Here is a 17,162-nt window from a genome sequence, read left to right as displayed (position 1 = left end):
GCTGGCAAGCACATTAAGGGGATGGGAAATTACATTTTCCTCAGCTGTTCAAATATCGTTTGTATTTACCAGGAACATTTTCTAATTAAACTGCAAAAATTGATTAACCGATCTAAATAAAGAATCTTTCTTTTTATTTGACTAGCTTATGCATAGAGAGGCAGAGGAGAAGGCCCCACTGGCAGATAATATTGATGAGCACCAACAGTGGCCCATTGCAATGTGTCCCTCAATTGACTTTAGACACCCCTCCCTCCATAGATGGGGGGTGAATTCCACAGGCCACTCCATGACATGCCAAAGGACCAATGACCCCGGGGCACAAACATGGCATCAACTTATGAATCCAGTTGAGAGACACCTTTCAGTTCAGGGCAAGGCATTATAACCAGAGAGGGGAATTGTGGTCCCAAGCTTTTACTGCAGAATTTCTTTCAGAATCTCTTTTAGTCGTGTTTTTATTTCCATTGCAAGGAGGCAACATGCACTTTCCCTCAACCAGAACACTGAGACTAAGTGAAGACTTCATGTACTATATGTCCTCTTCAAAGAGATGTAAAAAGTTGTAAATATGGATTAGATCCCTAATTGTTCAAGAAGATCTTTGCACAATTTCAGTATGGGTTGCAGCTTTGAGCATTCCAGGTGTTCCTTGATTGGTCCTTCCAAGAGGAGCGATGTGTCACACAACCCACATTTGTTATTGACCCACTTTTGAAGCTCCCGTCAGCCCTACGTTTTGCAGTGCCATATCTTCTCAAGACCGATTATCAGTAGGGGTCGGGTTAATGTGTGTCACGTTCAATAGGGAGTGATGCAATCACAAGAAATGAGCGGGAATTACACACAATAGAGCTGATTTCCAATTAAGCAAGATTACAATTTTAGCACCACGCTCAATCATCAGCATGGAGGCATGATGTGAGAAATGAAAGGTCAAGACTGATTCTTCTCAAAGCTTCTCTTCAATTACTGCAGTTGTTGTGTGATTAACAGGGGCAGACCAACTCCAAAGCACAGTCATGGTATACATCTAGAACATACAAAACCACTAACTGTCTGAAGTTTGTCAATTGCTTTCTGATACTGGTCTCAAAATGTGACTGTGTATCAGAAATTAATAACATCGGCATGAAACAACGCCTAAAACAATGTATTTATTTGTTCCAATTCAAATCCTAAAGCAATTATTTTTTCTAAATGCAAAGGTTTAGGATTAGCCCTAACCCCTAACCCCTAACCTAATTGAGTGAGAGTGGCGAACATGCTTACAGCGTGAAGTCAACACGACCAGTGGACACTGAGCAAGGGATACTGTAACAGGTCACACTAGTGTACAGGGTCACAACCCAATAACCAGCACCCCCTCGCAAAACAAGTAGCGAAGAAAGGCCCATGACGTGCGCTTTGTGAATTGGACCGCCTCGCACATCCGCCCTCCATACTGACCTTAAGCAGGACACTCATGAGAACGCACGGCACCGCGAGCAGGGCCAGGTTCTCGACGAACCAGGCCAGCCACAGAGCTCCGTTGCAGACGCCGACGGACCGCAGGACCTCCTTGAGCCGGAGCTCCTTCTCCAGCACCAGGCCTTTGATCATCATGCAGATGGAGTACATGAACGACAGCACCAGGAACATGGGGAGAATGCCGCCGATGCTCTGGACGAAGCTGGTAGCAGAGGGAGGTGGATCGAAGAGGTCAGAAAACAGCCGGCTGGGGGGCGTGTGTGTGCGTGTGGGGGGGGGGAAATCGACTGGCCGGCGTTTGATATGGAGAAGATGCAACAGGATGGGACTTAATGCATTATTTATTGATTATCTGTTGTAGACTTCCCTTTGTGCCGATACCGAAAGATGTTTGAACAGGATGTGCAGTGATGAGTCTTAAAAGCTTGTTGCATCAATAACTGAATCAATTTGAGAGTGTCTTTTTGTAAAAAATGAAGGTACCGGCCCTATAAAGCGTTTAGACGTAAATACACGTGCTATCGAATTGAGAGGTTCTCATTAAATTGTCGTAAAAAATTGTCTTAAAATGCTGCATGATCGATTATCAAATCAATTTTAACCCTACCCACAATCGCCCCCCGACCACATTTCCATTCACTGAACTGACCCATTCGGTTTCAATATCAAAAGAGGAAGTCAGGTTTACGCTGATGCAGTAAATGTCATCGTCACACCGTGTGTGCGACGGTGCCGAACACTTTGATGGTTTTTAATCAGGAACCCAATACAGTGAAAGATCCAACACCGACGAGGTGGATTTTACCATGAGCTAACCTTCATAAAGCTGGCACATCAGCTCAATCTAGCCATTTAGTGCTCCATGTCATGTCCACAATGATGTATGATTTGATGTCGTAACAGTACAATAAGACCATATTAAACCCAGCTTCATAATGCCACCAAAATGCCATGTCAATATCTTGTAAGGCTCCAATATAACAGAGTGCTGTCGTTGCTCTATCAAACAGTAAAGGAGTATAAACTGGCCTTAACATTTGACAAAGTATGGATTTCACATATTAATTATGCTTGCAGCCCGAAAATGCAATCCACATCCTGCAAGCAAAGCACATCTTCTCATAGCTAGGTGGACAGGGGGGAGGGGGGATTGTGCACTTCTTTGCAGAATAGCATCCCACTTCCAAGGCATTGCGCTTAAGAGAATGTATCAAAGTACATTTCCAGTACATTTACACTGAGCTCATTTCTCCACTAACTTTTAGGGGATTGATTCGCTTATGGGCCTACTGAACCCCAGCCAATAGAAAACGAGCAGCACAAAAGCCTACTTTTCTTGATTGGGCATTTGCCCCTGAACAATAAGAGTCTTTTTTTTGTCTTCTTTTTCTTTACAAGAGCCTTAAGTTCAAGCCTTTCTTTCTCTCTTGAGTGCCTTTTCCACCTGGAAAAGCTGTTCGTTGCAAGACATCCTGGGTAATCTGCTCCCTCGAGATGGTCAAAAAACACAGATATTGTCTGATATGATCACAGACGTACTTCTCACATTAACTACAAATTACAGCTCAATGTCCCAGGGCTGTGATAAATCAATTTACAGGATGAAAAGTGCTGAAAAGGCCTCTTCTTCCCCATCCTCCATCAAATGTCAAAAGCCATTCACAGAGCAGAGAGAAATATATGTTGGGGCGGCTGTAGCTCAGGGGGTAGAGAAGGTCGTCTGTTAATCCCAGGTCGGCGGTTTGATCGCCGACTCCTCCCAGGCCATGTGCCGAAGTGTCCTTGAACAAGACTCTGAACCCCCGATGGGCAGAGTGGTGCCTTGCATGGCAGCTTGCTGCCATCGGTATGTGTGAGTCTGAATGGGTGAATGAGAGACAAACGTTGTAAAGCTCTTTGAGTGCCGCTAGGGTAGAAAAGCGCTATATAAATGCAGTCCATTTACCATGTGTTATCAGTGCAGTCCTTGTACTCACTATGGTTCTTTAAGTCGACAATTCAAGATGCTAGATTCAGTTGGAATTGAAAACCAGAGATGCACAGCACATCACGTATTGGACACAGATGCATGCCTTATAGCTGGAGTCTTCCTGTTCTCCCAGAGGAACGTTTGCTGTCACAGGAACCTTTGTAACAGCAACTAAGCTATCCTTCTCACCCAAAAGAAGAAGAAATAAAACTCAAAACCGGGAGCCAACAGTTTTGAAAAAGTGTGTCAGGCATCACTTAAACTTGAAGATTTAACTGTCAATGTCACACAAGTTTTCCTGAAGAGATTCAAGATGCTTCTAGGGAAGACTTCTTTCCACCCCATGCCTCAGGTAATGATTGCATCAGCTTGAATACTAATCCCGTTATTACCGAGCGCGGATTCTATAGTAACGTCTCGTTAATGACAGTCTGTGCCTGTTAACCCCTTCTCGACACTCAGGAAGATCAGACACCCTCAGCACGTTTGACACTGTCAACCTTGCCACCAGATGCTCTTGAATAATACATTTTCAATCGATTGAGGGTGCTTAAGTAATATAACTCCTACTGGGTGCATGTTACGTGGCTTGAGTTACATCGGCAGTCGTGACCTAAATTTAGGAGAGGCGGGAGACTAGATTCCAACCGAAGCAAACGATGGAGGAGCAGCTCTAACCCAAGTGAATTTGGTAATTATGTTAAAGTCTTCTTGTCTTATTTTCAGCAAATGCATCACTGATGCTGACTAGCTTTCAGCAAAAGAAATCATCAGGGGAGTTTGAACACGTTTTTAAAATAATTTGATGTAACAGTATGTGCACTTGTAATAATTTGTTTGCACGTGTATATAGTCAAAATACAGCTTGGTCGGCCAATGTTGTGCCATTTCACAAATCTGTTTCTAAATCATTGTTTCTATTTTGTTATACGTTGTATAGCACTCCATATCCATGTTCCACTGCTGACATTCCATTATGATTGCTTAAGTATTTTGACATTTTAATCCAACATCACGACTATGTGTATATCTTCATATGGAACAAAGAGTAACTAAACACCGAAGCCCTTCTGATTACACATAACACGGGTTATCAACCTGGGTCTGGTGTCATTTTTAGATCTATTATTGTCCCGAGTAGTTCAAAACATTTGAATACACTTGCGAAATGTGAGTGCCTTTTCAAGATACTGGACATCATAGGGACAGGCTGTGTATGAACATTGCCAGTGTTCTTTTATCACTGTGCATTTGAGGAAGGCCAAAGAATAAATACAGCTAAAAATTCAACCACACCACAACCAGAAAGCATAAAAAAAAAAAAAAATATATATATACTGTATATTTATATACACAGTGTGTGTATGTATATATAAATGAAGTGCCGTGTTAAGGCTGAAATTGGGATGTAAAGTTGCTCCTTAAGTCTTGTGAGAATGAGCATCACATAATGCCCTCTTGAAAGTGTGACGATTTCTATTCAAGTTCCAACCTAGTGTATTATTTACAGTATTAATTCAAATGTATTATTTGCTCTATATCCCTGAAGTGACAGGGCCATTCTTTCAATTGTTAATGAGCGGTATAAATACATCTGAAACGCTCTTGCTTCTCTTGAATTGCATTTTAAAGTCAGATCAGGCCTTTTCCAACCTGAAGAACAGTTACAGAAGATTACAGCCATGTTCATCTGAATGCACAACTCCCTGTCTGCTTTTTCTCTGCCACCAATGCAACACAGTCCCAGATTCAAATGATTACCAGAGATGTCCTTTTTTCTAGCGTGTCCCCCTGAATCTTAGTGCATCTTCCTTTTTGCAATTCTCCTCTCATTATTAATGAATGAAATAACAGTTTTCAAGTGTTAATAATTTACGCAAATGCCCAAATGGCTAGGCAGGCGAAAGAGTAAATGGCGGAGGGACCAAGGGTATTGCACTGTTTTATGGCTCCCATTTATCTTACGTAATTATGAATCCTTTGTTTCGGGAAAAAGAAACTGAGGCGGTGGAATGGCTTTATGCGTCAGTGTGATTGCCTCATTTCAGCTCATTTCACAACACTCACTTGCAAATGATGAACAGGAAACATATTTCTTGCCTTAAGCGCCCTGGGAGCGAACAGAAGCCCACCAGAATGTGACTGCATGTTGGCTGCAGACCCCCCAGAGAGCGCACGCACAAGCGGCTGCTAGAGGAACTAGACATTCCGGTTTCAAATGTGTGATTCGGAGAGCCAAAGCTTTGAAACATTACAAATACACACACACACACACACACACACACAGGTGTGTTACGGAGTCATTAGAGGATGTGTGTGCTGCCTGGTCAAAAACGACTGTCTAAAACCTGAAAACAAGTCCATGATCAGCCTAAGAAATAATCTCTTCTTGCAGGACCTTTTGCATGTCCTGTTGTTGAAGCCAAATCAATAGCTACATTAGCAACTCTGCAAATGAGCTCGCCTTCTTGTTTGGATCCTGAAACAATGTCATCCTTTCAATGTCTCTGTTTCGAAGACTATTGGAAGACTGAGTATTTCCCTGAAAACAAATTAACACGGTACCTATCAAATTCATTTGTATTGGTGTACGGTACATGTATGGCTATGCTGCCACATTCACAGTTCAACATCCTGTTCATATTTACCATTCAATGCATGCTCTTCCTAGAGTATGGCCATTTGTAATATATGGAAGTCAAGAATCATTTGGAGTTCATATTAGTCTGGTTTGGTATACATGGTGTATACTTTTTAAATTAAATCGATGGTCTTTGCCCCAGTGAAATCCAAAGGGTGGGGGGTGAGGGGGGGGAAAGATCTGTATCCTTCCCTGAAAGATTATATTGTGTTCTTGGACTTAAATCTCCCTTGTAATTATCGGTTCCCCAATGACATCATTGGGCTTTGAGTTTATTAATTGAGGTGATAGTGCCGTGTAGATGGCAGTCATTTTCTCAACACTGAAGATCGTTGCTGCGGAAGATTGAGAGCAATACCACCTCATTTTTCTCCCTTGGTAAGAAATGGGTATTCTAATGGGATATAACATAGCACCACTGATAAAAACCTGAGTAACAGAGAATAGAGTGCTTCAATCCATCTCCGCACACAAAGGACTTGTGGTTGCGAATTGTGTTTGCGGTCTTACTTGTGAAGCAGAGATGGAATGGAATGGTATGGTTGGACCAAATATGGTAGACTGAATAATCTACGATCCATCAACCATTGAACTGGATGGTACTGAGGTATTACTTGTGGTTTGGCAGAATAATTAACTGTTGTGTTTGTATTTCACTGATCTGCTTACTTGTTTTGTGTGTTAAAAAAGAAAATCCTCCTTTGCCACAATTCATGACAGAAAACACCTTAAGTTCATTAAAGTTTCATGTTTGCTTTTCCAATATTAACACAAGTTGTTTCTCTCTTCCCTCCGAAGCCACTAATGGCACATGAAACCAGTTACAAGCAAAAATCGACATAGAAATAACAAAAAAAAACAAGAAAGAAGAAGAGAGGTAGCTTCTCCAAGTTTCCACTGGGAAATCTGCAGACCTTAAGTGACTGAGACGGCCGTTACACAGGTCTGTGATAACGCCGAGTGTCAACTCCCAGTGTGAGCGGATCTTTATTGCGGTAACGCCTCCTCCCTGCTCTAATCATGAACCGGCACATACAAGAAGGTTTTGGCACTCACGCGTCATCCACATAGCAGGGGTATGGCATTTGCTGGACAAACACACCGAGGGGCTGGGCCGTGGCTGTTTGTGTGCGTATGATACCGTGGTCCATCATGTCCTGGAGGTAGGCAAATCCTCCCCAAATGTAGCGCAGGTCGTTGAAGGCGTTGTCTCTGGCCCCCGGGGACCATAACCTAGTTAAAACAACACGCGCCACAGCTGGAGTCTCAGAGAAAGCCACAGGGGAGAAACCGCAGGGGAACACAGTCTCAAACGTTTAACCAACATTAGTTCTTTCTGCTGTCCCCCTTCTCACATGAAAGGCTAAGAGAGGTTTGAGAGACATGACAGCAAAACCACTATTTCCAATATTGAATTTCTATGGAATACGTTTAAGGCCGTTAAGTACAGTACAGTACAGTAGTGCATTCCCTACTTGCTTTGGAGAAAAGCACGGCATACCTTTCTTTTAACTTGTTCGTGCGTTCCACCTCGTCGATATCCATGCGGATTTTGTACTTGACGTGAGGAGGGGGGGGGCTGGCGTCGTTCTTCAGGTCTTGGAACACGATACCGGCCCAATATTTGTCCTCCTTCAAAAGCTCCTGGGCTTTGTTCACCAGATGCCTCTCACTGGGGACGGCCTCAAACTTATTTAGGTCCAGACACTGTAAACGAGAACCAGAAAAGTCTCCGCTGAAACGAGGAGGAGTAGAACATGATTTGTCTTTTCACCTGGAAGAACAGGAGTAAAACCTGCTTGTTTTCCTTTGTATATTTTACATAACATTCACCTTCCCCCCATTTCTTTAACAGGCCATATTTTGTTTCTGTATTGCCCAAAATCTCATTAAACGAACACGATCTGCGACAACGAACGCGACGAGAGACGACATATGGCGACCCCCCCCCTGCAGGGCTGCGGATAACACTGTAACTCTGGAACATTCTCATCCATCACGAGGAGTGACTGGGCAGAGAGTGGAAGACGGGCAGTCCGAGAGATGGTGAAGGGGTGTAAATGTGTTGGACTGCTAGGCAAGGCAGGGGCCGGAGGAAGGCCCGGTTACAAATGACGTCGCTCGTGTTTTTCCCGGGGTTTCAGACGAGCAATGCAGCACGGTTCTGTAGCCAGTCTCCCGTGGACTGTAATGATCCAGTCAGCCGGCGAGGCAGGGCGGTCTAACCTGACAGCTGTCCACATGTCACACCATCCCTGCAGCTTGTTATGATACCTTTCCCCCCCCCCCCTCCATCTACAATCTTTGTCCTTTCTCCCTTCCATATATATGGTTCTTATAGCTCTCTCTCTCTTATATGCTTTGGCGCATCTCTCTTCCCACGCATCATATTATTAATGAGGCATTCGTTCAGCAGATGATTTCAGACTCACTAATCATCATAATCAGTAGTAAAATGTCACTTCAGTGTCGAAATGATCTACAGATTGAAAGTTAGAATACCCTACAGCTGGGTCGACTGCGTTACAGACGGTTGACGCAGAGTTCATATGGATGTTTTCAGCCACCAGATGTGACGGCGTAAACATCCAGTCAGCAATGCACCCCTAAGCCACCTTACCCGGGAATCTCATGGGCTGAGAAGGAAAACGCGCTCGATAGAGCGTCAGCCATCTCCCCCGCCCCAAAACACCTGACATGTCGTCTTCGCCCTCACAAGTCAGCGATCAGAGGAGTTAGACTCCCACACCGCGGAAGGTTCCGCCTGACAGAGACATGGCCGGGGGGGGGGGCGCCTTCCCCAAATCCCCCTTGGGCTCATCCACGATCACTTCCTTTGCCGTGAGGAGTTGGGGGGGACGCGCAGCCTTGACACGATGGGCCCCGCAAGGGAGCGACTGACTGACATCCAGCTTGATAAGATTAGCATGGATCTCGAAGACATGGCAATCATATGGCTTCATTCCTGAAGCCATACTCATTTGCTGCTGTGGTGTGCTTTTTAGGTGATAAGAACGAGAGAGAGAGAGAGAGAGAGAGAGAGAGAGAGAGAAAGAGAGAGAGAAAGAAAGAGAGAGAGAGAAAGAGAGAGAGAGAGAAAGAGAGAAAGAGAGAAAGAGAGAAAGAGAGAAAGAGAGAAAGAGAGAAAGAGAGAAAGAGAGAAAGAGAGAGAGAGAGAGAGAGAGAGAGAGAGAGAGAGAGAGAGAGAGAGAGAGAGAGAGAGAGAGAGAGAGAGAGAGAGAGAGAGAGAGAGAGAGAGAGAGAGAGAGAGAGAGAGAGAGAGAGAGAGAGAGAGAGAGAGAGAGAGAGAGAGAGAGAGAGAGAGAGAGAGAGAGAGAGAGAGAGAGAGAGAGAGAGAGAGAGAGAGAGAGAGAGAGAGAGAGAGAGAGAGAGAGAGAGAGAGAGAGAGAGAGAGAGAGAGAGAGAGAGAGAGAGAGAGAGAGAGAGAGAGAGAGAGAGAGAGAGAGAGAGAGAGAGAGAGAGAGAGAGAGAGAGAGAGAGAGAGAGAGAGAGAGAGAGAGAGAGAGAGAGAGAGAGAGAGAGAGAGAGAGAGAGAGAGAGAGAGAGAGAGAGAGAGAGAGAGAGAGAGAGAGAGAGAGAGAGAGAGAGAGAGAGAGAGAGAGAGAGAGATAGATAGATAGATAGATAGATAGATAGATAGATAGATAGATAGATAGATAGATAGATAGATAGATAGATAGATAGATAGATAGATAGATAGATAGATAGATAGATAGATAGATAGATAGATAGATAGATAGATAGATAGATAGAGAGATAGAGAGATAGATAGATAGATAGATAGATAGATAGATAGATAGATAGATAGAATATAACATCAGTTGACTTGGACATGTATAAACAGATTGTGGGAATTGGGCTAGTAATCCAAAAAGTGCTGTTTCGATTTCCGGCCATGCAAAATGATGTTGTGTCCTTGGGCAAGGCACCTCACCCTACTTGCCTCGGGGGGACTGTCCCTGTACTTACTGTAAGTCGCTCTGGATAAGAGCATCTGCTAAATGACTACATGTAAATGTAAATATAAAATAGCACGGATATTCTATTACCAATATTCTCCAAGTCAACACACGCAGCATAAGGTGTACCTCAACAAAACAACACCACGATTAGCCAGAACATTTCTACAACCCAACATCCATTTTTAGAACTGTACATTTGATGACGGTTAGGGACAGAAACTCGATCAGATCAGCCTGAAATACATTTATCATGTGTAGCTAAGCCCCAGAGCCAGTCCCTGCCATCTCCCATTCAGTCCTCTTGGACACATTATAAGGAATTTGAAACGTGACTAATAAATCGAACCTGATGTATGACTGCACACAACCTCAGAGATCAATATATCGAATTCTCAGTACCTGCCTGTGTGTTTCTGTTCGGAGAAAAATACTTTATGTTTCATGAGTTAGGGATTCACACAAAAACAACTTTACAACAAATTTTCAATCATACCAGACATAACAGCAAACACAGTAACAGCTTACTGCTAACATTCGGTGAAGTTCCCACACATCAAAGCAGTCCACTTGTAGAACCAAATATTATTTCAAGACTCCATGGGAAAGTTCCTTAACTAGACTTTTTTTTTTTTTTTTTAAGGACACTAAACATGGACTGGAATAGGGATTTTGAAAGAAATCAAATCTGTAGAGATAAAATGAGTGAATACAGACTTACCCCAATGAACTGCTTGAGAAGCTGCAGGACTTGGCTGGTGGTGTTGAACATGTCGCGCCAGTCTGAGGGCGGCATGCCCGCGGGCCGCTCCTCCGGGGGCCCGTTGTACAGGAAGTTGGCGAGCTGCTCGGCCGACCATCTTGAGCCCGTCAGTTGCTGGTTGAGGCCGACGGCAAACAGCGGATTAGCCAACAGGGTCTGATTTGGAAATCAGAAGGAAGGCTTTAGGAGTTTGGTCATTTGCACTCTTCCCGATTACGTGACGATGGATGCGATGCCAGACGGAGGCCCGGGGAAGCCATTTGGGAATGGAGCTTTGGGAATTTTTCCTTGTCTTCTCCGAGGGCTCAGTCGGTTTATCGGTGCGGATCTGCGGGCGGGTGTGAAGCCCTCTGTGACATTGCGCGTCAAACGGGCTACGCCAATACATCTCGCGATGAGAGAAGACTTGCATTGACCTCGGACAGTGCGGTGCTCTTGTCATTTAAGCAGACATAATTAAAAGACACTTAAAGCTAGATGGCACTGTTGTACTTCCAGCTCTGTGATTTACACCACGGCTCTCTCTCTCATGGCCGCGCGGCACGGCCAAGCAGGAGGACCTGAACGTCAACATGCATCTCGCCAGTCAGACACACAGAGCGCAGATGCGCGTCTTCATACACACTCTCTGACAGGCTACACACACACACACAGAGACACGCACAGAGAAAAACATACAGACCCCATGCACATTTACATCCACATCGAAAGACACACGTTCACTGTAACAGAAGTACAATTTATGCATGCACATACGGACGGGCGTGCACCCGTCTACACGCATCCATACTGTATGTACAGTTATGTGAACGCCCCACTGCACACCCCCCCCCCCTTCCCTTTCCCGCTGTCAGCTCATGCCTTCACTGCATGAGTCCGCTCGGCACGGCATAGGTTGAGGAGGAGATATGCTAATCTGAATTCAAATGGACTTCCGTCAGTGGGTCTGTGTTTGCTGGACCCTGTCAAGCTGTGACGTGTTCCATAACCTGCTTCTGGTCAGGTGGTTCCTTCACGGGTTCGGTTTGAGCACCTTCTGTTTAAGTTGGCTTCGCAGCGCCACCGTGAATAAATACAACCATGGCAACAATGATCGATAAGCGCATAGGAATACCAAACACTAACGCAGAAACCTCATGAAGAATCGTCTCCGCGTCATTTACTCTATATACTGTACATGTATATTCCAGACGCCATGATTATTTCCCTTTATTCTTCGATTTCTTGGGGTCAGCGGTCAATCAGTTACACCTTTTAAATTCTAGGCAGACCAGTACGTTAGCAGAGGTTGAAACATGTTGGGGCTGGTGTGTGCTGGCATTTCAGTGTCAACAGTTCTGATGATATTCTGTTTAATCTGGGGTCAAAGAGTCAAATGAGGTAATCTCTATGCTGCCCATGACCTTTCTGAAAATCAGCTTTACCATATCTTCTGGCCTCATGGTAGTGGCTGCAATACATTTCATTTCAAGATCTTTATCAGAAATTCAATGCGGTGCATGCAACCATAAAACTCGACTGTAAATGTAGTATTCAGTCTTCACAATAGCGACTTGGTTGGAAAAGAAGAATGGAATTGATTAATTGAATTGCGGCAAACTTCTTTGTGTGCTACAAACAAGTATGCGTAAGCATGTCGTTCTGTTCTTAATGCTCAGTGGCATTTGGAGCAGATAGTTGCAGATATGCTTTTTAACCTTGTTGACCATGTGTCAGATTAGATTATCTAACAAGAAAAGGTCTTTAACCGAAAACAAAAAACTTGTTTCCCCCCCATTTATCCACGGCCTTTGAAAGAGGCAAAACTGTCAGATTCCTATGGCGAACAGGGAAGGTAAAACTTGTTCTTTTTTTAAGCCTTTATCAACAGACATAGGGATATAATGGTTTATCATCAATAATTATCAGAAGCACGTTCCTCATTAAAAACTTGATATCATTCACCAACTGTTGAGTCATGTCCAATTCAACACAATGAATACATCCTGTAACCAAAATCACACTGGCCGGTGTTTTACACTGCTCTGAACACATAGCATGTGTTTGAATGTTTCATCGGAGAGTCTGTCGCAGTATCGAGAACATTTACATTTTAATCATTTGGCCCACACTTTCATCCGAGGCATGACTGTGGAAAGATGGAAAACGGAAGGACGACATTGAAAAGTCATGTGAATTGAGGACCGCATTGAAATACGGCACGTGACTTTCCCGGCCCCTGTGCTGTAAGGCGAGAATGACACGTGCGTTTATCCTCCCATCTCCCGCCAACGATAAGCCACCCAGCTGCAACTCAAACAGGTGGGGTAATTGCTCCATCAAGTGTGGAAAAGTCTCAGAAAAACCTTGAGAGACCTCTGTGGATGACACAGCACATGTGCTGCTGGGTCCACAGGCTTGTGGGGAGTCTGCTTCACTCGGGTGGAGGAAAATGAAGACAAAGGAGAATTGCCGGCCCATTTGTGTAAAGGTTAGGGCTAGGGTAATGAATACCCTCGCTATATGGAGCTCTGGCGCCCACTCCCCTAGCTGCCTATAAGCTCATTTGAAGTGACACGGGAGTAATGTCAGCTCCCAGTGACGGAGAGAGGGAGAGAGGGAGAGGGGGAGAGAGAGGGAGAGGGGAGAGAGAGAGAGAGAGAGAGAGAGAGAGAGAGAGAGAGAGAGAGAGAGAGAGAGAGAGAGAGAGAGAGAGAGAGAGAGAGAGAGAGAGAGAGAGAGAGAGAGAGAGAGAGAGAGAGAGAGAGAGAGAGAGAGAGAGAGAGAGAGAGAGAGAGAGAGAGAGGGAGGGAGGGAGGGAGGGAGGGAGGGAGGGAGGGAGGGAGGGAGGGAGGGAGGGAGGGAGGGAGGGAGGGAGAGAGAGAGAGAGAGAGAGAGAGAGAGAGAGAGAGAGAGAGAGAGAGAGAGAGAGAGAGAGAGAGAGAGAGAGAGAGAGAGAGAGAGAGAGAGAGAGAGAGAGAGAGAGAGAGAGAGAGAGAGAGAGAGAGAGAGAGAGAGAGAGAGAGAGAGAGAGAGAGAGAGAGAGAGAGAGAGAGAGAGAGAGAGAGAGAGAGAGAGAGAGAGAGAGAGAGAGAGAGAGAGAGAGAGAGAGAGAGAGAGAGAGAGAGAGAGAGAGAGAGAGAGAGAGAGAGAGAGAGAGAGAGAGAGAGAGAGGGAGGGAGGGAGGGAGGGAGGGAGGGAGGGAGGGAGGGAGGGAGGGAGGGAGGGAGGGAGGGAGGGAGGGAGGGAGGGAGGGAGAGAGAGAGAGAGAGAGAGAGAGAGAGAAAAGGAGAATGGGCTGAAGGGAAAAGGAGAGAGAGGGACCGAGAAAAGAAAAGGAAAGGGAGAGAGAGATCATGGGGAAGGTGTGTGCAGCTAATCCCTTCCGCCTGACCGGTAAGGTGAAAATTATCCTGCACTTATCCATTATTACACCTCCCTCTCAGTTTCCACTACCCTGCAGGAAATGCAACAAAGTAGAATAGCCATTCTATATATCTGAAATGTGTCTAACTGGAAAAGGTATTCACAATACTAGATCAAAAAAGTGCATTCGAAACACATGATTGATCTTCAAATCACATGGATGGGGTTGTTCAAATTTGATATCCAACACACACAGCTGACAGGCTGACTGGTTAGCTCTGATTTCAGACCCTCAAAAAAATCAGCTCTTCCAGAGTAAATTGAGAGAAATCAAAGAAGCACCTCTAAATACTTGCAGTGCCACTCAAATATCAGCTCAACTTACCCGCAGTGCATTGACTTGGCGGCCATCTTGGAGGAAGTTCCAAAGCCGAGGTCCAAGAACTTCCCAGGCGTCGGCCAGTTCCTTCAACATGGCCAAGGCGTTGAATGTACTATTCGCCTTGGGAGAAAAATAAATAAATAAGAAAAAGGACAAAAAAATATTGAAATACAGAATGGTGATTATGAAAACCAACTACACTTCCCCTTCCTTCGTCCTACTGAGAGGAGTCTAACCACTGAGTCAACTCATTTTCTTTTGGCGCCGGAGCGACCTTGAGAGAGCGTGCAGCTTCTGTGCGTTTCACCTATTCCCTGGAGAGCCTCATCAGATTCTACCTCCCGCGGAGACAAATGTAAATAGGGTTATTTACCCCCGAACGCTGGGTTGTAAACAATCCAGCACTGCCAGGGTGTGAAGAGGCGGGGGGGGGGGAGGGAATGGGAGGGGGATTCCTATGCCAGGACCAGAGTCGTGTACACAGTGAAGCCTGTGGATAGCACTCCTATTCGATACCTACCACTCAATATTCCCAGCTAAAATATCCAGCTGTGCCCATGTGTTTGTTTTGCTTATGCGGTTTATAAAAATGATGTCAATATCTGGAGAAATGGCATGAAAAAAAATACATGACATCCTCCATTTCTCCCTGAGCTAATCTCTTGCTGGATTGTGATCTGTTTTTGGGAGGTGGGGGGAGGGATTCTGGAGGGGTCTGTGGTGGGTGACATCTTGGTTCATGTTAGTTCCTGTTAATGTGGATGCCTCCTCGCCCATTTGGAATGGATGGAGGTTACCGAGTTCAAATATCCAATTAGTAAGAATCCCAAACACTTTGCTCAATTATTCCCAGAGGGATCCAAGCAGTTCACAGGTTTGGCATGTGTGGCAACTCGAGTTAAGATTGCATTCAGACAGGGGAGTGTGTGTGTGTGTGACTGTGTGTGGGGTGGATTCTTCACCTCTTTCACCATTAGTCGGGTTGCAGGTGTGTCTGGAGTGTACAGGACCTTGCCCTGCAGCAGAGGTCTGAAGGTGCTCCAGATGACCCGGAGACCAGGGGTCCCCTCCAGGGTCTCCACCAAGGTCTGGCAAAATGCACCTGAAAAAGTAAGGACTTTTCTAGAAGAATCCAAGGAACAGCCCTTTACAATAAATAAACACAACCAGCCAAATGTTTATGAATCTGCGAGTACTGCATTGCATGACCAGGACTGTTGATTTACTGTGAGAGGATTAAGGAATGGAAGATTTAGGAATGACGGAATTCAGAATTAAGGAATTGAGATCATGTCCGCCGAGTTCAAAGTTGCCACGCTCTGCTGAAGGGTAAAAGAAGATGCAGGGAGGGAACAATGGGTACCTAATTGATAAGTCACACAGCGCCTTTGCAATCAAAACAATCCCGCAATCCACCGCCAAGATAATAAACGTTTGCACTCCACATGTGCACTGGAAGTAGCGCATGCAGCGACATCGAGGCTAGGTTTACACATCTCACTGTGGGGAGGATTTTAATGCAATTAAGACACTTCAAAAGACTCAATTATTTCTCAAAGAATGACTCCATTAGCTCGTAGCTAATACAGCCCTGCCACTTGTATATGAGGAGGAGTGAACTGGGGGAAGGAACGGAGCACTGCGATTGTGTGGAGGACGGTTTTGAATCTAGCCCAGCTGTGTAAATAGAGGGGTTTGGAAGCCAGGTCTGGGAGACGAGAGGAAGAAAACAAGTCAATATGCTCAGCTGCTGCAGGATCATTATTAATTTAACCAATCTGCCAATGTAGATGCTGCCAGGTTCGGTGGGCTGCACAAGGAGCCTGCATCGACGGGATCAGCGCTGGCTTGGGGCGATGCAGCGGGGCTAGCTTGTGCGCGGGCTCTTGATGTGTGGAAGGTTTCGAATGTTTGTATCTGTCTGCCTCGGGATAAACTTTCTTCGGGTCTTTTATGAGCGCTCCTTCAAATCCGGGAGAGGATGCGATGGTCAAGTCTATTCCGCTCTCAGCACAAGCCACAAATAGAGATGCACAGTATGAAAGACTGCCACCCCAGCACACAACCAGGAAAATCGCCTGTTGTATGTCAGCAGGCAAGGCCCGAAAAGTCCTAGGAGCAAGCCTGAACAATACGTCCACCGCTGTCAAAACTAAGCACACAAGAAAGCAATAACACTTATCATAACTACCCATAATGCCCCAGCTGGCCATTTTATCCACCCCATTTTGAATGCAGGAAGTTGGATAAACGTGTGCCTTTTCGCTTCAAGGCCGTGGCGCTCAGGCGCTCCAGAGAGGCCCCACGGAGAGATGGCGGCAGCCCTTAGACCAGACAGCCGTTTCCCCTGACCACACAGATGTCACTTCCTATAATCGTAATGCTTTAGCTCCCCAGAAACAGGAAGTATCCGGTGGCTCAGGGGCTAGCGTGTCGATAAATATTGATGCTTAGATGAATGTGGACGAGCCGTTCAAAAGCGGAGCCCGAACCATGTGGGTGTTTATATTCCACCCCTCCCCATCCAAAAATAAAATAAAAAAGGTGTGTGTTCCATCACACTATGGACGGTAGGAAGGTGTAGGATCCATAGTTTACGTGAGGCGTGCTGC

The 17,162-nt window shown here is 45.3% G+C and overlaps 1 protein-coding gene across 1 annotated transcript in view; it reads right to left on the bottom strand.

The window, feature by feature from the left end:
• The window catches only part of LOC146222202 (phospholipid-transporting ATPase ABCA1), a 116,754-nt gene that overhangs the window by 80,265 nt on the left and 19,327 nt on the right, over window positions 1-17,162 (bottom strand). Inside the window, exons 10-15 of the mRNA XM_084691923.1 lie at window positions 15,513-15,652; window positions 14,554-14,670; window positions 10,782-10,979; window positions 7,582-7,787; window positions 7,137-7,313; window positions 1,450-1,672 (exon numbers count right to left, since the gene is read on the bottom strand). Coding sequence (XP_084548049.1) covers window positions 1,450-1,672; window positions 7,137-7,313; window positions 7,582-7,787; window positions 10,782-10,979; window positions 14,554-14,670; window positions 15,513-15,652 — 1,061 coding nt within the window. The remainder of the gene's footprint in view (window positions 1-1,449; window positions 1,673-7,136; window positions 7,314-7,581; window positions 7,788-10,781; window positions 10,980-14,553; window positions 14,671-15,512; window positions 15,653-17,162) is intronic.

Source organism: Hypomesus nipponensis, chromosome 25, assembly GCF_054491055.1.
Source record: "Hypomesus nipponensis isolate SF chromosome 25, ASM5449105v1, whole genome shotgun sequence".
In the NCBI taxonomy this organism is placed as follows: Eukaryota; Metazoa; Chordata; class Actinopteri; order Osmeriformes; family Osmeridae; genus Hypomesus; species Hypomesus nipponensis.
The sequence above is the reverse complement of the archived record's forward strand: the minus strand, read 5'-3'. Positions and strand labels throughout refer to the sequence as shown.